We start from the raw sequence: 24462 nt of genomic DNA, 5'->3' as shown, positions 1-24462 counted from the left end.
CGAGCTGTCCATGGCATTCATTCTTTACGATGAAGGCACCTTTTAGGCTGCCATAAAGAGGTTCATTCCTAGTGCAGCTGAAGGTTTGTGGAATGTTGTTTTTTTTTTTTTATTTTTCCCTCTTTTTTCTTTTATCTCTATGGCAAACTCCTTTAATATTTGGGGAAACTGAGGCACATGGATATACATCACTTGAGCATAATACCTAATTGAAGATCTGAGTCCCTTTTGCTTTCATATGCCTTGCTTTCTATATGACAGACATCTTTTTATTTCATCACTGTTTACGAAGTGGTTCTGAGCACCTAAATGTAGCCCAGATAATAATGGTGGCATAAATTTAAAAAGATTAACATTCATAATGCAAATCTATAATGCTGTCCCTGTAAAGTTTAGTAACATGATAAAAGTCAGTTAGGTTGACTTTGGAACTGCTGTGAAACTCATCTTTGGTGAACAGGCATTTTCTGCTGTCATCACATTTTCTTAAGAAGTGCTTTCTAAAAAAAACAAAGTTTAGTTTTCTTTATAATAAAGATCCAAACATTTATAGGGGGATTAATAAATCTGTGACAAGATAAATTCTAATAGAGAATTTGTTTGACATGAACATAGTTTATTAAACTGAATGTAAAAAGATTAAAATTAACATAATGTTCTTTAGTGCCATGAAATCAGTACTGAACTAAATGAACTAAGAGAATGCTCTAGTAGCATTCAAGATGTGACTGAGGGATTTTACTTTAACTGTTAAAGACTCCCTCTCCTGATATTCCGCTACCAGCAGAATGTCAAAAACATCAATTTGTTTCTTTGATGTAAGCCCACGTGTGATGTGTCCATGGTCTGTGTGCACACATACACATAGAATCTACATCGGAGCTTCTGGATTCATATTCCCATGTTTCTATTTCCTCTCGTTTTTACACTGAGTGTGTAAACAAATAACTTTAGTTCTTCAGATTCTCAATCGCTACATCTCAGAAGACAGGTATAGCCACCTTCTGAACCTTCTCCTCTCCTGACATAAATTAACATAGACATAAAATAACAGAGAGTTTAGGAAAATGACTGGTAAAAGCCATTGTTGGCTGTTTTTACAACTAAACACAATTTTCATATAATAGAATCTCCAAACATATCCATTCTTGGAAAACTCTGCACATATCCTGGGAAAGATAATACTTAAGAAATTAGTTAATGAAAGCATTTCTCTGTACAGATCACAAGACTCTTCTTTATAGCACTCTGTTAACTGGCAGATGGAAGTAACACACAACAGACTCCACAGGGCACTTGAAACTTTCACAACAGGGTATGTATTTCACAATTTAGGTCAATTTTAAAAATACTTCTAAAGAAGATTAATTCAAAGCTAAAAATGATATGTGAATATTTATGAATTAAATAACAGATAAACTACACTTTTACTCAAATTTAAGATAGAAATATTAGAGCCTCCCAATTTTTTAATTATATTTTGGGAAATCTCTGTTAATATGATTTATATTATCATACAGTGTGGAGTAACTACACACTCTTCTAATTCATATATAATCACACTCCTGAGATAGTAAATCTCCAAACAGAGTTCCACTTAAGCTTACTAATTATACCTATAAAACGATGAATGATGGCTACAAATTATTGGATGTGACTCTCATTCTTTATTTATTTCTCCCTAGGAGAAAGAGCGCTAGATTGGGGACTTCAGACCATAAATCATCCCCATATGTATTCAGGTGTACTGTGTTTAACTTTGAGTCCATGCTATGGCTTTACATTTAATTCTGAAGCTCATGAAGTCATGGCAGTAGAATTAAGAAGTAGATGTTTGCTCATCATGATAAAATATTAGCTTGTATTAATAATTATAATGACTTTATTTTTTTAATGGCTTGGGGTGCTTAATATACTTCTAAGCTTATCTGAATGTGAGTTATCATAGTCATGACTTGTTTTACTATGTATCTCCGCCAAAGTGCTATAAACTTGTACAATATAGGCTTTATCCATCATCACTGGAAATAAAAGTGAATTCCACAGGTGAGTGAAAATTAGATATAATCAACATGAAAGGTCCTCACCTACTTCTTCTGAAGTCACAGAGGAGAGTACACCACTGACCTTCGCTACCTGGGTGGTACTGTCAGTCCAAAAGTACCCTGTATTTTCTAAATGGACTCAGAAATACAAATTCTTTTACAGAGTTACACTGTGATATGCTACACAAGCTGTGATTTTCTTTATTCTCTGGTAATAGTAAGACAACTACAACCAAGGAGTCAAATACAGAGTTATCTTGCGTGGCATAAAAACAATTTTTTTTTAAAATCTCATAATTTGACTTACAAGCAGGGTAAAGCTGACAAACACTTTTTGATTGAATTCAATATTTCTGGTTCTTATTAGCTCTGATTTCAGGCATACTTGAGATGATAGTTTAAAGCCCACTCCCCTACATCATCCTTTATGTGTACATAATTCAAATTACCCGTTACATGAGACATTTTACAAATGTGACTATCTCAAAGATTAAGAAATGATCATGTGGTCAGCTCTAAGGTTCAGTAGGTAAAGACACCTTTTACCTAGCCTAAGGACCTGTGTTGGATCCCCAAGGTCCATATGGTAGGAGGAGAAAACTCTGATTTCTGCCTGGTTGTCCTTCTTTAGGGACTTGTCTGTAGACAACATGCACATGCACACACACACACAAACACACGCTCACACACACAAATAACAGAATGTGATACAATTTCAAAGAAGCATCCATGATTATTCAAATTATTAAAATTAAATTATTATCATTAAAATGAATTGCATGAGATTGTAAACGGAGACTGCTTCTTTGTTTCCTGGCTGCCCAAATCCAAACCATCACACAGAAACTATATCAATTGCTGCTTGGTTGCTAACTCCGGCATATTTCTACCTAGCTCTTACATCTTAAATTAACCCATTTCTATTAATCTCTGTATGGTCACAAAGTTGTGACCTACTGGGAAGATTCTAGCGTCTTTCTTCTTCTGCAGCTACCTGGCGTCTCTGACTCTGCCTACTCTCTCTTTATAGCTCTGTTCATATTTCTAACCTGGCTTTACTCTTCTAAGTCATTGGCCAAAAAAACTTTATTTATCAACCAATAAAAGCAGCCCATATACAGGAGGACATCACACATCCATAGGATTTTTAAAGAATTTACTACTTTTGTACTACACTTGGAAGACGTACATTACCCAAAGAATTCAAGATGAGTTATCAATGTGTCTTACAAGTGAAAATATGTGTCAAAGTCTCAGTGACTGTAAAAATAGTAAATGTGACAGGTAAAATAAAAAAAATTATGCTCATTGGATGGATATCATATTCTCTGAAATGAATCTGCCTTCACATGTAAGGATTAGTTAGAATGTCACCGATTCATGTGATATTTGTACAAACTTTCCAGGGATTTCTCATAGCATAGTCAAAATCTGACAATAATTAATTTTTGTCCATGTCAGGTATGTTATTTATATATTTTTATTTTTGTCTTACACAAAAATTAAGATACAGACAAAAATACCTATTGCTTCTTTATAGATAAAGTAATGTAACCAATGATGGCACCTGGCCCGATTTAATTGAGTTGATTTCAAGTTGAATTAGAAAAACCCCATATTGTGGCTCTCAGCAACACACCCTTGTTTAGTCCAAGTCAAGATCATCTAACTGAACATAGTAACTGATGGCCATCTTTCCAGAGTCATGCAAATCCTTATGAAAGATGAGCTGTCTTACATGCTATTAAACAACACTGGTTTAAACAACTTTGCGAATAACATGAGAGTCTACAGTCTTTAAAACCTTAGTTTCATATTTTACTGAAAGTTACAAACTCACTACTTTAAAAATTGTTCATAAAGTGGAACTACCAAGGGAGAATTTTATGGAAACTGATGTTAGTGTGGTGATAAATCAACATTGAAAATGTTAAATTTTGTCTATTGCTTCTTCATTTAAACAACAGTATTACTAGACTTTAGTTCCTTGTTTCTGGCAATCCCATTGGAGTTCATTTCCCAAATAATTGTGTAAATATTTAGATTGGTAATTGCATACTTGAATCTGGAATGCAATTCTTGTTTATCTTGCTTTGAAAAGTATTCCAAAGTATAGTTCTATTCATTTGTAAGAAATTTGATAGGACAACTGAAAACCAGCAATCCTCACAGAAAGGCTGAAAACTTGACAAACCAGTAAATTTACAAGCTATCTTATAAAAAAAAAGATATGCAAAATATCCATTTTATGTTAAATATTTATATCACAAAGAAGTCAAATTTGATTTTTTTCTTTTTATTATTAGCCAGTTGTTCTTTATCTTTAAAATATATAGTTATTTTACATGACATATTTGTGGTTAAGTGTATGCAAAATTTCTATAATGTTACCAATGACTCTTTAGATGTCTAAATATTATTTTTATTATTAAGCATGCTTATGATTTGGAATATAATGATTACTACTTATAATAGTTAATGCATTAATGATTATCAATAATTATGTCAATGCATAAATGTATAAAGCCATATTATTTCTAGTTTGTGCTTACTTTTATTCTTTTTTTAACACATGCTTTTTAAAAATGATAGCAGATGATAAATAAATACAAATTACAGGGTACAATTACTGAATAAAATCCCATCCAGGTAAAGACTAGAAAGGCATCACTTAGCCTGCCAATTTAATGCAAGTGGCTCAGATCAGGGCACCATTCTGATGTCACAGGTTTGACAGACAGCACATTACCATCCCAACCCTCAGTTAGTGAGTTCATTAGTGCCACAGCATGGTCAGGAACACTGGTTACTGAATATTCTAAGACTCGGCATTGACATCAAGGGACATCTTTGTAATATGTTCGCTTTGCAAAATTCAGACAAGAATATGTGAGCAGTCTTTGCATACTGTAAGGTGCTGTGCAGATATCATCAACTATTAGTATTATTCCTGTTTGGTGAGATTTCACCAGACGTTGAAGAAAGGCTAGATTGTATAGCAGGCAAAGATGACTTACAGATAATCTTTAAAAAGAACAGATAAGTAAATGGATATTTCCTGTCCTGACTGACCAGTACCAAGTAATCACTTAGAGGCTTACATCAATTACAAATGCTCAGATGTTACTTATTAATTACAAATGCACAGACTTGTTACTAGCTAAATCTTCCTCTTAAATAAACCCATACTATTAATCTATGCATTGCCGCATGGCTCATGGCTTTACATGTCCTTTAAAATGCCTTGCCTCCTGAGTGTCTGGCTGGCATCTCCCTGACTCTGCCCTCCTTCTTCTCATCATTCTCAGTTTGACTTCCCCATCTAACTTCCTGTCAGATTGTTATGAACCAGTGGGAGTAATGAATAGTCATAGTGTAGGAAAGGATTGTTCTAGAGCACAGGTATGTAATGTACCTACTCTTAACCTTTTATTAAAAGTTGAAGCATTGATGATTCCATGAATCTTTGGAATTCATTGTGGTGGTACTAATTTTGAAAAGCAACTGGCATCATTAAATCAATCTAGTTAACATCTGGATAACCTCAAATGTCTCCAATCATTTTGTGATGAGAACAGAGGATATTTGATATTAATACTTTGGAAATGGACACTATTCTGTGATAGCTGTAGTTGTCATAGTGGACAACACAAACACACAATTCCTATGTAAGCTTTAATCCTTCTGACCATGACCTTCTTATTTCCCACAGTAACCTCAAATACTGTCACATACATTCTATTTCCGTGAGTCACCATTTTTTATATTCTACTTGAGTTAAGAGCACACAATTACACATATACAAAAACATGGACTCTGTTTTCTGATTTAAAAAAAAAAGAAAAAGCTACTACTCTTGGGCATGGGGCGAACCCTGGAGTGTTTTTGATATGATAGAAATGCATTGTATGCACATAGATCCATATTGTTTTCGTTATCAGTTCATCTCCTGTTGGACACTTACATAAATTTCATAGCTTGGATATTTTTAAATGATGCTACAATGAATATAGGTGCAAAGAGTAACTGTTTTCAGACCTTTTGCATTAATGCTTATGGGTGTGATTTCTGGGTCATATCATAACTCTCTTTAATTTTATGATGAGCCTTCATAGAAGAACATTTGGTATAACTGCATTAATTTAAATTTAAGTCAAAGATGAAAAAACTTTTCCTGTTCAAGTATCCTAGAAAATACTTAGTATCCTTTGTTTTTCAGGAAAGCTGTTCTGAATAGTTTGAGATGGTATTCTGGTTTAACTTACTTTCCTAATGAGTTTCAATGTACAGACCTTTGGGGCAGGCTGTAGATTATGTAATCCAGGCTGTCTTTGTACTCTGAAAGTAGACCTGCCTGGTGTCAGATTGATAGAGATCTGCCTTCTGCCTTCTGCAGATTTCAAGTTATTTTGGAGAGTGGCATGAACTATAAGTAAAATATTAATTAAAAAATATGAAATATTTCTGTATTAGATTTTATTATATGAATCATGGATAACTTAAATTATCAAAATATACCTATATTATATACATGCTTATACATATATTTAAAGACTAATATACTTCATAAAGCATTTATATATCCATATATCAATTTTCCAACAGAACTCATTTTCATGTTTATTTTTTGTTATAGGAACTCAATATATACTATTTTCAGGCTGAAAACTAAAATTTATAAAGGAAGCATAAAATTTATGTTTTGATTTTTTGAAAGATGTGCGGTTGTAGCAATATCTTTTAAAGGAACGAAGTATTTGGACACATTTTCTGAATAGATTAGAAAGTGTTTTCGGAGCACAAATGAGGCTACTCATTCTTCAGATGTACAGTCATTTACAATCTGTAAGCAAGCCCATGTCTGAGATGGTAGATGTACTGCCAATGTAATTCATATAACTTTCGCAAAGAGCACATAGCTGTGCTCTTTGTATATGCGATTTTCTCATTAGCTCTACCATTGCTATAATAGAACACCATGATGAAAATAACGTTGGAGAGAAAAGGAATTATTTAGTGAATACTTCAATACCATTGTTCATCATCCAAGGAAGTCAGATCAGGAACTCAAACAAGGTGGAACCTGGAGGCAGAAGCTGCTACAGAGGTCATCAAGGATTAGAGCTTTTGGTTTGATTAGCCCATGTTTTAATAGAACCAGGGACCACCATTCGAGGGCTGGCACCACCCACAGTGGCCAGATTTTATGGATGCATTTTCTCCATTGAAGTTTTCTCATCTTAGATGACTCTAACTTGTGTCAAGTCGATATGAAAAACAAAACTAGCTAGCACATGATTGTGTCTATGGGTGATATTAGATGTTTCCTAAAATATTTATCAAAATAAAATACCAGTCCCCTTGGTTTTTCTTAAACCTGAAACAGTATATTAAATCTTAAGTAATATTAACGTTATATAGGAGAGTAAAGACAAATAAATGAAAAATGTAATTGAATCAAAATGAAACAATGAGCAAAATGAGACTATGAGGATTCCTGCAATTGTCATGGCAGAGAAGAGAACTGCCAAGAGATAAGAATGAACACCCCATGCAGAAAGACTTTGTCTACATTGATGAGACTTTGGGAGTCTAATGCCAGGAAGTTCATTGTCAGCATATTTAAAACACAGTATAATTTGGAAAAATATTTCAATTTCCAGGCAATAATCAGGTGAATCACTCCAATTCCAGGTATACAATAAAACTTAAGGGATAACTACATTGGAACTCCATTATTAAGTACTTGTGACCACGAGGGTGGCTTCTATAGCTAAAAAGCTTAGAATCTAGTATGGTCTCTGACACAAAAGAGGTCAGCAGGTCATAAAGTACAGTGACATCTCCCCTAAGGATGGGTAATGGTCAGGGAGAGAAGAGTCTGGTATAATTATTTTGGGTAATTTGGGTGAGGTCTGTCTCTATTTCTAAAGAAGAATGAGGTCTGTTTCCACAGATGGCACAAAGGTCACCAGGTCTTTAGCAAAATCTGCTGTCCAAAATCATTTCTGGATTTGAGGCAGATATTTGATTTTTATCAATCCCATTGAGGGGGAAACCCATGTGATTAACTTCCTGATTCTCTTAGTGTTTGTCGATGAATACAAGGATCTCTGTGCATCCAACAATAATACATATTTGAAATTCAAATGATAGGTCATAACAGGACCTAGGCAATGATAATGAAAAGCAGTGATTGGTAGTTTGACCTTTGTAGCTTGGCAAAGAGATATAAGCTAGAATAGATAATGAGCTTGAGCTTGGTGGTGTTAAAATTATCTAACAATAACAAACAGATGGAGTTGTCAAGTAAGCATCTTGCAGTGGGAAGGAGCTGGGGTCTACAGCACAACTTTGGCATCACTAGGATCTTTCACATAGAAAGCAGATTCTTTCTGCAAATTCTTGATGATTTCAGTCCATTCCTTAATCTACTATTCTGTCAAAGAAAAGTACATGAGGCAATGCACCGCTGACAGTATTATTTAAATGCCTATGAACTAATACACTTGCAACATTTTTCGCCATTCTCATTTGTAACAAATGACCTAACAATTTTGAAAACATGACACAAACTATTTTCTCAGGGCACTTTGGAAAGATGGAATGAATTTTGCCCATGAAAGTGAAGGTAATAAAGCCTGGGACCGGAAATTTTTCACTGTTAGTGTATGTATATGAACATAGAATATTAGATGATAAGAATACATAGTCATATTTTAGATAATTCATATTTGACTTATTTATTTTGCAAGAGTTGATTTGGCAGATTTGAGCTACGACAAACCGTCAATTCAACTCTTGCATTAAGAGACATGTATTTTTCATGATATCCTTTATATGGCAATATCTTGGATATCAGGCCTTTCAAGTAATCAAAGTGCATTGAATAAGAGTCATAAACAAAAGCAGCAATAATTTATTCTCATTGTAAGCTTTTCCATCTGACTCATAGATATTCTTTGTGATATCGAACAGGGTAATGCATTCTTATTTTGATGAAAGGAAAATAAAAATTATACATATTCTTTAAACGTGGCAACTAAAGGAATCATTCTCTCACAACAGTGTTCTGAATTACCAAAACAAATCGTACATGTTACCAAAAAGAAACAGTCCTATATTGTGTTTAGACTTCTTAATACACAAAGCAACGAGTAACAGACTCAACAAATGTCAGCCTCAAGCTATAACGCTTTGTAAGTTTTCAACTGAGCCCTGAACTCATCAGAAATGAAACAAAAACTAGACCTGTAAAACGTGCCTGATAAGTGGGGAAGCCTTCACAAAGACACAGCATGCTTGAAGAGAAGATAGGAAATTAGGCAAGATTTAAACTAGAGTTTCATTTTAATATATTTATAACTACAAATACGTTGCTGAAATGGAGTAAGGTCTGTCTCATTATAGCAGAGGTTTGGTATTAAAGATTTTAAGGTAAAATGGTCATTTTTATTGAATATCTTAATGAAAATTTGTGTACAAGTGTAAATGGTCCCAAAAAGATTTAGAGAGAGTTTCTATGGCAAGATAGTGAAATTTTCGGTTACAGTTGTTTTGACATAAGGTGAATGAGTTCCTGAAGTTCTCATAACTCCTATGCTCTCACGCTCCTTCATTCACAATGTAATGATCAACTTGGTAACATAGGTTAATTTTATGCACACCACAATTACTAGTGATAGGAAAATGAGGCAATACCAACAGTAACAACAAACCCAAGTTATTAATTTTAATGGAAATAATAGGCCGCAATGTGACCCAGGGCAGAATTTCAGAGTGGGCATGAAATCAACATGTATCAGTATTTATCTTCTTACTAAATATATGTGCATCTATTATCAGATGCTTTAAATGTTTCCTTGTAAACTTCTGTGTTTATTTCTTAATACTATGAAGAATTTGGGCAACCTAGTGCAATTTAATATGTGCTGAAAACAAATTGGAGCTTCCTTAGATTAAAAGTCTAAAGTGCTGTGGTATTTCCTGAATTTCTTCATTCCTAGAGTCACAGACAATTTCTAAGATGTAAAACTGTCCATTAGCAGTGCACATGTCTGTAAGAACACATTTATACTTCTTTTGAGTGGTCTCTACTCCAGAAAGCATTTAGTGTCTTACATTTGTTATTATTTATGGCCAGTTTATTGAATTTCCGAGATTAATTTGCAAAACATGGAGTATGTTCCACTAGAAAACACACAGTATATAAACAATGGCAAAATGATCAGACACCAGATATCACCAAGCTCAACATCAGTTAAATATCCAGACCGAGCTTATCCTTCTGTGTACAGTTAATAGCGTGTTTCTTTTTCAATCTAGTGTCCTTTAAATGGTTTTAATAGACATCTTTGCTGCCTTCTTTGTTGATTATTCATTGTTCACTAACCCTGAGAACATACATAAATTTAATTGATGTCAGCACGGTCTCCTGAGATAAGGTTAGGTTTTTAAGAAGCACGATGAATTTATAAAATTGCCAATGGCTATAAACCACTTAAAAACAAAAATGTTCTCTTGATATGGAGACTCAGTTTTGTTTTTCTTAGGAGTCATTTGCAATTGTACTCAGAAAATATAGAATAAAGCTTGCGGTAGAATGCTCTACAGCAGCCTGGGACAGGCCGGTAATCTGTTACAGTGCAAAGTGGTCTGATACACTCGGTACTGTTCTGAGACAGCATTAGTCTGGCAGTAATACTTTGAAATATTTTATTTCCAAGAAACGGTAAAGCATCATCACAAGATAATATTACCAGTCTTTACATAAAGCCCATTTTCATTCTTAACAGATCAAATAACCCTAAGGCAATGCAAGTAAAATTAATTCTACTCAATAAATAAAATGTGTGTATGTATGTTTGTATGAGTGTATGAGTGTGCACATGTATGCTTGTATGGTAAAAACAAATTTTTAGAAAGAAAAAAAGATAAACATTTTTGTTTAAGGTAATTTTATATTATCAACCCTCAGAACGTTTTATTTAGTTTTGCTTGTCATAATCAAGGAAATATTCTTTTGAGAGGCATGAAATTTGATCCTGAAATTTTCTAATGGGAATTATGACATGAAGTTTGGGTTGGTGAATGTTTGTCCTTGAGTAAAGCTCTCAATGCTGTCCTCTGTTCTAGAACAAAATGAGCTGAGGAATACTGATAGCACTGTAACTCATAGGAATGGTTTTGCTTCTTGTAACACTAGCCATCAATTTTAGATCCCATAAGAGAAGGAGAATGCAACAATTGGGGATAATTCATCTAGATTTTTAATTGCAGTCTTTCTTAGGCTACAGGAAAGTATGAGAGTATGCTATATACTCTTTAGCCTCTGCCAAGGATCCACGGCCAAACTGTGGGTGCTACAGGTATGTCTCACAGCCACAGACTTTTCAAAGCGTGAGCCTGTGTTCTTTGCTAACCATTAGCCAGATGTGTTATCATTCCATTTCCTCATGAGATTAATCTATAGGGAAGTTTGCTAGATGACAGCCTAACTTTAACAGCTTGAAGAAGGGGAAAAACCCAGCGACACAGTGGACATCAGAAACATGGAAATCACTGTCTTCATAGAGCAAGTCTAGAAATTGACCTCCAATTTTTTATTCTAAATTTTGATCATTTCAAACAAGTCATTAAGCACAAGCTACTCTTTAGGAAATGTGATCACCATAAGGGTGTTAGGGAGGTAGCAGGGGCAATGTTGTCTACTGGGGAGGGTGATAATAACAAGGCTGTACAGAAAATAATATTGAAGTTATTGGATGGAAATAGAATTGGCAACATTTGATAGATTCAAAAACATATATAGCTGTGTGTGTGAACCAGATGTGCCTGTCAGTTACAAATGTTCTCAGCTGGTAAACTTTACCATCCTCAGCTGGTAAACTTTACCTCACAAGCTCTCCTCCCTACAGTTTGCATTCAATTCAAACACTCTATCGATTCTTGTGTACTCCCTTATTTATACTATTTATACCTCAGGGTTTTTAGTCTCTTCGCTAGTAAACTATCTGTTAGAACTTCACATCTCTGAAGTGATAAATTCTCAAGTTGATCACAGAGGGGATCACCTTATGTAATAATACATTTATAGTATGTGATTGTTCTCACCCACATACTGGTCAAACAACACTTGAGGGTTACATTGGGTAACACATGAAGAAATGGTGTTCCCGTCAGAAATGCCATTTTTCTCAAAATTGTATATAAGAGAAATCTTTCAGTAGAGGTGGCTTCTCCCTCTTCAAGCTTAGCACTAGATGAACATTTCAGTTTAGCTCTGTGTAAATATGTTAAGAAGCATTCAGAGGTTTGGGAACGCGTTCACTCACAATTACCTCCTTAAACAAATATAACCTTTTATGAAAATTACCAAATTAGACATGTATAGAAAATAGAAAATGCTAAACATTTTGAAACGATGATTTCTTTCTTTCTTCCAAACCGGAAAAAATAACAAGGCTCTGACAGGAGCTGCCCTTCTAATTACCACCTTTGGTGATGCCCCCCACCCAGAAATAACACATGAATGTATTCTGAAAACACAATTTATTCACAGGAATTTGCCTGTCTTTCGTAGCTCTGAAAAGATGAAAAGACTGATTTTGAAAAGTCCTGATTTCCTTTCTCTGTGCTATCTTATTTTAGAAAGCAAGGAAACACTTTTATTCTATGCTTTGTTTTAATTAAGCCCGAATTGCCCATCTATCATGCTACTTCAGATGGGTCCCACATTCCATTTCTTCATCTTCATCTTTTTTCTGAGAGAGGAATGAAAGAACAGACAGTAATAAGAGATTTCATTGTGTTTCCCTTTGCTAGAGGTGGGAGGTCTCATCTCCAATCAAGACAAGGTAACCTGTGTGCAAAATACCCCAATCTGGCTTGCTGGTACATTAACCAGCCTGATGGGTTCTAGTTTCTGACTAATGAGTGTTTAATTAGAATGTTCTCTCTCACACAAATACTTATCAAAGCTGACCTATTAATAATACACTCTTCCTTATTTATAGAAGATCCAAACTTCAAGTATGTTGTTCTTTGATTTTTTGTTGTTCTTTTATTTTGTTTGTTATAAAGATTTAAAAGAATTCAAATATTTATTTCAAACATAGTTAATCAGAGGGGATATTTTTTACAACAAATGCACATTGGCATATGCAGTCCTAACTACAGAACCAGTAATAGAGGAAAGCAAACTTCATAAACTTTGCAATTACAATTTGATCATTACATCATGATGGGACAGACCAGAATCTAGCCTATGTCCACATCTTAACACCTGAAACAGGTCTCTTTAAAGAACACATTAAGAACATCAGAAACCATTTATTTTCTATCTAATGCTTAATAGGAATTTTGAGAAGTGTTATTACTAAGTAGACAAAATATTTAACATGGAGATACTGTCCATATAAGTGAACCATTGTATGTGGTAGTAGAAAAATTATGTTTCCTTCTGGTTACTAATTATGAGCTGGTGTTACTGATACGTAGTTTTCTCTAATTGAAACAATCTAGTTTGGAAATTTGACTTTCACTATAAATAATGGATAGAATTTTGGAGGATGCATATACTTAGTATGTTTAAGTCATTTTGAAATAAAAACAGTAGGCAATATATGTGCAGAACTTTATCTCTGATCCTAACAATGTTTTCTATATCAGTTAAAACTAAATTTTTAAACAAAACTTCTCTTATAAATCTAAACTTATAAATGGATGTTAAAACCTTGTAAAAATTGCCATGTATAAAGTTTCATGCATTACTAATATTTTAAATATCTGTGTTTTATCATTTTTTAATTTGATAATGTTGAACGATTTGAGAGTAAGATTTATCTTATACTGCTTTGTTTGCAGAACTTGTCCATCGTGATTTCAGGGAGTGTTATTTTCCAATAAAATGTTAATATTCAGATACAGTCTACTTTTCAGGTTGTATAGATTACATTGACACAATATCTTTGTTTGACATCCAAATTCTATCTTTGTCATTTGATTCAATAATGTCCTTTATTGCATTTTATTCCTACATTGAGGAATCCCAATGAGGATCACATCTTATAGTAGGTTGCTATTTCTCTTCAGTCTTTTATTTTAAAAAAAGAAAGAAAAGAAAACAAACTATCTTTTTTCATTATACATACCAATCCAAGTTCTCATTCTCTCCCCTCCTCTCATTCCCTCCACCTACCCTCCTGCCCTACCCCCATCCAATCCTCAGAGAAGGTAAGGCACATTGCTTTAAGGAGGCTCCAAGGCCCTCCCTACTATATCTAGGCTGAGCATGGTATCTATCCAAAGAGAATAGGTTCCAAAAAAGCCAGTACATGCAGTAGGGATAAATCCTGGTGCCATTGCCAGTGGCCCCTCAGTCTGCCTCAGCCATGAAACTGTCAACCACAATCAGAGGGACTAGTTTGGTCCTCTGCTTGTTCCCTACCTGTCTGGCTGGAATTAATCAGCTTTTAATAGCTCAGGTAGACTGTTTCAGTGGGTGTACCCATCATGGTCTTGACCTCTTTGCTCATATTCTCATTCCTCCCACCCTTCAAGTGGACTTTGGGAGCTCAGTCCAGTGGTCCCATGTAGAAGAATGTATAAAGAAAATGTGGCATATTTACACATTAGAGTACTACTCAGATGTGAAAAACAATAACATCTTGAATTTTGCATGAAAACTGATGAAATTAGAAAACACTATCTTGAGTGAGGCAACCCAGAACCAAAAAGATGAATATTGTATGTACTCACTCATAAGTGGATACTAGCCATAAACAGAGGACATTGAGCCTATAGTTCATGATCCTAGAGAACCTAAGTAATAAAGTGAACCCTAAAAAAATCATATATAGATCCATCTGGAAAGTCCAAACCATCAAGGTCACCTGTCAAAATTGGGAGCATGGGGTGGGGGGAGAAAGGAGGGTGAAAGGGGAGAGGTAAGGAAAACTAGAGAAAATGGGATAGTTGAGAAGGAGGAAGGACAGAGATGAGAGCAAGGAAAGAGATATCTTGATTGACTAGTCATTATAGGGTTAGCAAGAAACCTGGCTCTAGAGAAATTATAAGGAATCCACCAAAATAACCCCAGCTAAGACCCTAAGCAATAGAGGAGAGGGGAGCCGATCATGACTCGTCCTGTAGTCAGATTGATGAATATCTTAAATATCACCATAGAACCTTCATCCAGCAACTGATGGGAACAGAGGCAGAGGCTCTCTTTAGTCTTTCTAATCTTGAACAGTTCCTCAGCCTTAATAATTAACATATGGTATGGCTAGCTGTGAAGAATATGGTCCATTTTTACTAGAATGTTTCTTATTTTGAATTTGATGCTTCTTCATCATTAGATTCAAATCTTTATCTCTTAGCCACCATTAACACAAAAGAGCATGTTAAATTGTATTTTTTTGGGGTGTGACCTTTTTATATATACAGTGCTGGTTTTCCTTTATTTTGTGCTGTCAATTTGGATTTCATACATTTTTATTGAACTCTTCACGTGATGAGCAATGACTGAGGTAATAGGAATATATATGATCTTAATGCATTTGATCTGCTCTAATTAGATTCCAACCAGAAATTCAGTAATTTTAAGCATTGCATTAATTAATGCAGTGAAGATGTTTAAGAGCAAAAGCAGTTTGAATCCTGTGATTGTAGTTATAATAATACTTAGTTTCTAATGGAGTTTTATATGGATTGGAAATCTGGTCTCTGTGAGTACAGGCTAATCATTCATGCTATACTACTTTTTCAGAGTCTTCTTAAAATAGTAAACATCAAATGTAGAATTGGCTCATCTGAACATACAAATAGAGAATTTTGTTATTGTTATTATTACCATTATTATTTGTGCTTGGCTATGGTAATGTGGCTCTAAGAACATCTATGATTACATAGAACTACAGAGAGAGATTCTTTTCTATTTCATAAACTAATTTTAGTAAGGAAGAATTATCTTTCCTTCGGAAGTAAATTCCTATTAGCCCACAGAGAGTGTAAACAGGCCTGAGAATGCAGTTCAGGCACAGAGTTTCCTTTCAAAGATGAGCTGGCTTTAGGTGAAACTGGGATTTAGACTGAGAATAATGGAAAGGTATGTTGCGCTGGGTAGAGTTGAGTAAATAATTTCAAGTTTTCTATGTCTAATATCTCCATGTGCAGACATTAAAATTTCTTCTCCACACATCTTGCAGTTCAGTATTTGCTGCCAATGTACCTGTTTAGTTTCTCAATTAGAAAGGAGGCTAACATCAGATCAGCCTGCCCCATGAGGTTTCCTAAATTTGATTCCACCCACTTTAGAGGATCAAACTGTCAAAATTTTAATTTCTCCTTGCTATTTATGCTTATGTTGAGTCCCTTTGTAGCAATGACAATTTCTCCTTCACTGTCTTTGTTTAACAGTCATTTTCTTATTAGCCAATGAACTTTAGCTTTTAATAGCCTTCTCTAACCTAGTCTTTGTACTTGCCCATGTGTTTTCTTATTGGAAGAGACCTAAAAACTATTTGAATACTTTTCTTGATGGTAATTTTTATCTTCATTCTTGACCACCATCAAGAGCTACATTTGACCTTCTAGGGGTTAACACAATGGTAGAGTGCACGGGAGGAGCTTTTTAGTGTGCAAAGTAGAACTGGCTGTTTCCTGTTGGATAGACAAACAGATAAATTGTGCAAGACCTTAGGTTTAATGCTCCAAACTCCCTGAAAATAAATAATAAAGTAGTTTTCCTCATGCATTATTTCAAACTGGCTTAGTAATAAAACATGCAATTTATTTTTATTTCAACTAGGTGTACCATATTATTCTCTTAGATAATGCTTTATCTACTTCTTGTACCAGTTTATTGAAATTACACAGACATAATGTGCTACCTGTGAGCGTCTTTCTATCCCCTGTCACTGGAATAGCACCACCTGCTCATGTGAAAAACATATAAACAAGATTTAGGTTTAGTTCTCCTCAAAAGTGATCCAATTCTATGAGCTTCTGATTCTTTGGCTGTAACCTTAAATTAAAACTTAAAAAATGGCAGCAACATTTTTCAGATTTTACTTTTTAATTATATCGGAACATAACCTCAGATATATTAGTATTCAAACATCTGGAAATCGCTTTCACTGTTGTTATCTGCATTTCATGAGAAGAAATTATGTTTACTCATGATCCTCCTATAAACTACTTTGTGCTGAACATCGGTCTCTCTTAAAATATTTCCCATGTTCAATGTAGACTTTGTGTCTCTGCTTCTTTGCTTTAGCAGTAGCAGAATGTTCTTACTCTAAATATAAAATTATGAAAAAACAAGAAACAATATTTTCTTTAATTAGCCTCTTCCTTTGGGGGTTTTAGAAGAAGGGTTATGACTTGACAAAGATCCTTCCCATCTGTTCCTGTTTGTTTGCTTTTATTTTGACTTCCTTTCGTTGTCTTATCAAATATCACATGAATCATTAACATTTGTTTTCATCGCTTGTTTTGATTTCCTTTGCTTCACATGATTAAGACATTATGTTGAGACAAGGCTCACGCTAACATATTATATATTAACCTCATATTCTTTAGGCAAATATTAAACCTTGTAGATATAGGATTTTACATGTTTACTTTCTCCCATGTTAATATTCTTCCCCACTCTACAGTAGTAAAGAGTGTGTGCATACAACAGTTTTGTGGGAACTGCATCCTTCATTAGACTGCAGGTGTCAGGATGTGGGTTTTGAATACATAGGTTCTGTTTTTAATAAATTTCCTTCCTTGTAGGATGTAGTTTTAAAAACCTTTATGCAAAACAGGTAAGAGTTCCTTGTAGATGTTTGTCAGAGATTTCTATTCAAAACTAAGATACACATCCATCCTTACGTTTTGTGATATTTTGCAACAGCATTTTTTCCTTGTACTGATACCACCCAGTGGGGAATGATACTCTTGGTAAAACCTGATAAGGCAATTAGAAATTGTTGTCATTTGCATGTAATCTTGTTATAAAATTATGTTAAATAATGTGGCTAATCCTACCTCACTGACTTTTTAAAACTTATTTTTATTCAATATATACTTTTTACATGTGGAAATAGAGGTAGTTTTTATTAGATATTATCAATAACTTCAAATAAAAGTACAGGACAAAAGTTGAAGCCCAAAAGTTAAACTCACTTTGTGAGCACAAGACAAAGTAGAATTTGTATGACATATTCTCCATTTCTCTTGTCTTTTTCATTAAAGAAAATAGTCTATAAAACCCATAAACTTGAGTCTAATTGTATGATTTTCAACATTAGTATTAAATTCTCAGATCATACTGAATGTGTATTTAGTGTAAGATGGTTAGAAAGCTTGACTGGTTTTTCAAGGCTCTGAGTTCAATTTCAGAACAAAAAATGAAAGAAGACGTTAATTAAGCTCCTGTTCTGCGGTGATATTTAAAACATTTCTTCATCTTGTTATCTGCAGATCTAAATCTGCATCATAATAAGCAGCATACAAAAATTCACACCTGTGAAGAACTATTCAGTGATCAAGACACCATCATGTACCAAATTATGGCTGGAAGTATCAAACCACAATGAACTTTGAAACTATTAGGAATTTGTAATTTAAATAGTTTCACTCCATCCCTACTCCCAAAAGCTTTTAATTAGAGCAGACTTTTTAATTAAATACTCCCATGCACAAAGTTTAGCCTGATGATTTTTCCTGTCATATCAACCTCCCATACCAAAGCAAATATTCATTGTGTCAAAGGAAAACCAGGGCTTTTTAAAAATTCTGACAAGAATCTGAGAACTCCAGTTTTGATTACCAGCTGTGCAGACTAAATGGAAGGCCCTGCCCTTGGAGCAGAGCAGCAAGGATGAGACAAGAACAGGGAGTGCACTTCGGATGCTCTGAATTTATTCCAATATTTAGTTAAGGAAACGATGTATAATGGAGTGGACACAGACATTGGGTTCCAGTTCACGGCACTACCATTTGTTTCACTGTGAGAATGTCTGAGGCTCTAGCTTCCTCAAGCATCCGATCCTTATTTAGGCAAAAGAGTAAGAACACTTTGTTTTTGAGATACAGAGCAGTAGAGACTTGATACTTTTATCAATTCTTTAGAGTTTTATTTTGTGCATAAAATGTATTTTTCTCATAAGCATCCTCACTCCTGTGCTAACTCATCCTAAGTCCAACCCCAGATCCCCAAGTGACTCCCAAATTCCTATCTTCCACCTTTTTAAAATAACATACCAAGTCCTATCTGTGTTAATATTATCATGGGTGTGGGGTCATACACTAGAGCAGAGGCTGCCTATCAGGTGTTAATAAAAATAATAAAAACTTTATGTCCTTCCCCTGAAGCCTTTAACTCTCAGTATCTCCTAGTGGGATGGGAGACTTTTGATGCCCTCCTGACTCGGTGCTAGAATGTTGACTTATGCAGATCTTGAGCAACCAATCACAACTGCTTGAGTCCGTTAGCTGAGTGGTGCTGTGATGTTAAGAAGATGATTTGGTCCTCCACTCACACTTGGCTTTTATAATTGTTCTGTTTGATCATCCAGATGGTCCTTGGAGAGGTACAACGTGATGTAAATGTCACAGACACGTATTATCAGCAGTTTCCCCAGTTTTTGGTATTAAACGCTGACCATTTTGGCAAGTAATTTTGATGAAATCTGAGAGCATCACTAATCTCTGGGTCTAGAAGCATGAGTTTAGAAGACAGTTTGATGCTATGTCCATTTGCCAAAATAGTATAAGTTAAGTTTATTCTCAGAGCTGACGAGCCATGAGTTCTTGGTCAGTTTTACATTATCAAAGATATACTTCCTCCTGTGGAACAGTTTCTAAATCAAATCAGAAAGCAGTTTTTAAGCCCCATATATTTTTGCCTCTGTTGTTACATTCATAGAATACTTTGCCACACAGGTCATGACAACTTTTATTCCCCTAGCTTGAAGGAAAGTTTCTGATCAGGGTCAACTTAATTTTGCCATGCAGTCTGTGAAGCATGGGGTGTGTGAAACAATAGGGTCCCACCGTGTGAATATGGTGGGCAACCAAGAACAGCAACCATAGCAGACATCGTTCAGGGGATCTCCAGTACAACCTTGACCAACAGAACAAGAGGAAGTTCCCAGATATGACAATGGGATTTTAATTTGTCTACTCCTGACTTCTAAGAGGAACATTGTCTCTCCTGTAGGAAAATTAAAATCTCTCTCTCTCTCTCTCTCTCTCTCTCTCTCTCTCTCTCTCTCTCTCTCTCTGTGTGTGTGTGTGTGTGTGTGTGTGTGTGTGTGTGTGTGTATGAAGAGAGAGAGAGAGAGAGAGAGAGAGAGAGAGAGAGAGAGAGAGAGAGAGAGAGAGATTATGTTTCCATGTGGCCATTAATGTCAGTTTTTCTAAGTAACCATCTCTGCGATCCTACACTGCCTTCCATCTCCAGACTTAATAACCTTTGTTATTTTTGCTTTTTTAAAATCTAAATAACTTTTTTCATTTATTTTACATACCACCCAGATTCCCTTCTCTCTTCCCCTGCCATCCCCTCACCTTCTCCTCCATCTCCGTTCAGTAAGGAAGGGGCCTCCCATGGGCTTGCACAAAGCATGGCACAATAAGTTGGGGTGTGACCGAGCTCCTGACATTAAGGTGAGTCAGGGCCAGGTAAACTAGTGTGATGAGCAGCTTACCACAAGCCAGTTAAGCACCAGGGAGAGGTCCTGCTCTCACTGTTTAGAAGCCTTCCTGGAAAATTAAGCTACACAATTGTCATACACTTGCAGATGGCCTAGGTTAGTGCTATGCAATTCCCTGATTGTTGGTACAACGCCCGTGACTCCTGTGCTCTCTGGTCAGCTCACTTAATAAACTTTAATGTATCTTTAGCACAATATGTACTTGGGAAATGTTGGTTCTACTGATAATAAGAACTGCTATGATTTCCTTGAGATGAAAGCTTTTTTTGATTTGGATTTAATGTCTCATAATACTTTGGTAAAACTTACTCAGTGTCAAGAAGATTTTTTTTTCTGTGACTACAGCACACAGAAAGACATAGAGATAATATAAAGAATTTTGGTGTGGTACTAGTAGAAGGCTATCTAGTTATGGGTGTGGGAATGAAATATGGTGAAAATAGGCAATATACTTATTACCTTTAACACATATTGTTTCTTCAAAAGTTTAACATTTGGCTTGGTGAGATGACTTTTCATATAAGGGCACTTGCCTGATTATCCAAACTCATTGCCCTAAACACAGATGATGGAGGGAGAAGCCTGATGCTGGCATTTTGTCCACTGACACCCCACCACCGCATATACAGATGCATGGTAGACTGTACACACAAACACACACCCGCACACACACACACACACACACACACACAATGCATATTATAAACAAATGTTTTAAGTATTCTAGGAAGGTTAACATTTGTCATCTCAAAACATTTAAGGCAAGCACTTTAATAAATCATTTTGCTTCTAATATTGGCTGGAACAGTGACATGGCTGTTTCTTTCATGGGACTTACCAGTTTGGAGGTTCACTATCAATTTTTAGGGTACATGGACTGGCAAACAAAAGCTGGACATGGTTAAAGGTAACAAATTTTAGCAAGAAGGAACTGGAGAGTTAATGGAAGGGAGAGAATACTAACTTCTCAGCCTACTAAGGAGAAAAGATTGATTACATCAAGTCAGAGTGAAGCTTTGCTTACTGCAGAGTGAGGCCGTCAGGATCATGAAGTTTTATGCCTCCATGGAAGTGATATTATATTCCTGCAAATTGTGATAATGTAAAATGTGAAAAGAAAGTGAAATTTTGTCAAATCATTGTTTCTCAGAAGTAAAAATTGCTTTACCATTGACAGAACTTTTGTAGAATTTACTATCGATATCTACTGCAGATTGTACAACCTAAGGGAGATGTGTAAATGCTTTTCTGTTTTCTGAATCCTATTCTGGGATGGTTCTATTTCCTTGTAAATATCTATGTTGATATTTATTTTTCAAAGTTTGAAAATGTTTTTTCCAAGCATTGGATTTTTCCAAGCATTTAGCTAGGAATACTTGAAATTCTGTTGTATTTTATCCGAAGGTTAGATCAAATGCAGAGGGGACAGGGTAGAGTGTAACAATCTGAAAAATGGACTGACATTTTGTGTGTGGTTTGTATTGGATAATTAATTCCCCATTTCTTGTTTCTACATCATTCAAATAGTTTATACAATATGTCCAAGTTTTCATTCCTTTTTATTTCCCACAAAACCGGGCCGTTTACTTGTTCAGTTTATTTCAGTGCAGTGAAGAAATGCTCTGGTTTATTGGTGACCCTAAAATAGTGGTGGTGGTCCTCAATAAGCAGCAGCACAAGCACACAATGGCCACATCACCTAGAAGATTTAGCAACAGTGCTGGAGAACAAGAGGGATCTGACTTTCGTGATGGAGACACACCTGAGTGCATTCCCAGAAAATTTGCTTCTGCAATCTTGGTGGAAGTAATTGTCATTCAACAGAAAGTCCCTAGCTTTGCATATCAGCAATGCACATACACACAAACCCTTATCTATTTCCTGAGTGGTCTGGAACTGATATCATTGGAGCAAATATATATTTATGAGAACTAAGGCGTCTGTACCCTCCTTGATCCTACAAACTCATGTCATTATGAAATTAATTTTGAGAATATGTGAAAACTGTTACATCCTAAGCAAGTGAAAGTAAGATAAAAGCCAGAATTTCACACCTAATTTTGTATTTCTTATATCCACATTGGACCCTAAAGTGCCATGCCATTAATTATTTTTATCATTTGTTTTAGATGGAAGACTGTATTTGAAAACTACCGTCATGTACTGAATCTTTCCTGTTGAAGAAATCCATCCTTTCATAGAGAACTCCGGAGTCAGACATTCATCGCTGGAAAGTTCAGGAAAACAACAAAAAAAGTCCATATAAAGGAACTTCTTCTATTTTGTGTGTTAGTGCTCTTTAACATTTAAGTATTCCACAAAAGCAGAAAAAATTTCCGCCATTGCTTTTCCACCTGTGGCTCATACCGGAAACTGAGAATGTTTATAAATGTACACATCTCAACCTTCCTACAGTCAATAACTCAGCTGTGCTGCTGGACACGTGTAGACAGAGATAACGATGGGTCTTAAGAACACCTAGCTTTGCTTTGTTTTCCTTTTGTTCTTAATGGAATGAACAATTTCTCCTCTTCTGAAAATTCTGTAACTGAGCGCATCAACAGACTGTTGCAGTGTTCACCCAGACTTATAGACCTGTGTATCGCAGAAACCAGCAAGAATATACGGGATGAACCTGTAAGGGGCATCGAGGATGCTGGTGGGGAATGAGAGAAGTGAAAGTGTTCTGTTACGTTCGATTTTAAACTCTGTAATTGTGGATTTTCTCCTGAAGACTTTTTTCATATACTTTCTGAAAGACCAACAAATGTGCGTTAACAACTCAATGGAATTACATTTTGCATATCTGAAACAGAAGCATTGAATATAAGCCAAAAGGTTTCCCTGATGGTCTCTTTTTCTTAAAGATAAAAAAAATATAAATATATATATATAAATATAACATGTTTTCATTCCAAACTGGTAGTGGTATATAGGATTACAAATAATAACGTTGCTTCTTACTCAAATTGTTGGTCACATGTACAGTATATAAACATAAAACTCACAGGAAGGTATTATGTATGCAGTAGTACACTAGCGTTTAGGCAATGAAAATTTTAGAAAATATGTTTTGTCACCCTGTGGGTCAGAAAGATGTCTTTCTGGTTTTAACGCATGCAGGCATGTAAATATTTGTCTGGAGTCACAGTATTAATGAGTGAGATCTTATGAATCTGGTGACATCAGAACTCTGTGTCAGTCACTTTTATTTGTATATTGATCCCTAGTGAGTGCCCCACACTGCACTACAGCGGAGGAATTGTGACTGGCCAGTAAATCAAAACACCAGAGATATTTTTATATGTTAATGTCATAATATGTTAATGTTGCTGAAAAACAAAACTTAACAAGCCCTTGGTGTATTGGTCCAATACCACGTAGCCCCGAGTGATGAAGTTAAACTGTGCCGTGCTTCCCGCCCTGTTCAGAGGGAAGGGTGGCTATGTGTTATTTTTACTGTCTTTTTGAAAGTTACAGTATGTGTTTTCATATTTGTGCATATAACTGGAAGTAAAGCTGCAAACAGTGCTATTACACTCTGACGTTCCCTTTGTTTTTACACAATAGGAGTGACACTTTTAAAGACTTACATGAATCAGCGCAGTTGCTCTCCATTTTGTGACTTTCTCTGCCATCCTAAAATTTTATATAATAACATTTTTATTCCCATAAAGCAACAAAGTAATAAGTCTAAGGAAGCTAGTTTC

General features: G+C 35.2%; 1 protein-coding gene across 2 annotated transcripts in view; it reads left to right on the top strand.

The window, feature by feature from the left end:
• Positions 1 to 23615, top strand: part of Dach1 (dachshund family transcription factor 1) — a 359092-nt gene extending 335477 nt beyond the window's left edge. Inside the window, exon 11 of one of the 2 annotated variants that reach the window (XM_075949513.1) lies at positions 22882 to 23615. In XM_075949513.1, the coding sequence (XP_075805628.1) occupies positions 22882 to 22919 (38 nt within the window). In that variant the 3' untranslated portion in view covers positions 22920 to 23615. The remainder of the gene's footprint in view (positions 1 to 22881) is intronic. The other variant, XM_075949512.1, reaches the window with a different exon arrangement.
• The last annotated feature ends 847 nt before the right edge of the window (positions 23616 to 24462 follow it).

The sequence above is a fragment of the Microtus pennsylvanicus genome, chromosome 15 (assembly GCF_037038515.1).
Source record: "Microtus pennsylvanicus isolate mMicPen1 chromosome 15, mMicPen1.hap1, whole genome shotgun sequence".
NCBI lineage: Eukaryota > Metazoa > Chordata > Mammalia > Rodentia > Cricetidae > Microtus > Microtus pennsylvanicus.
Note: the sequence above shows the minus strand (reverse complement) of the source record. Positions and strands in the feature narration are given on the sequence as shown.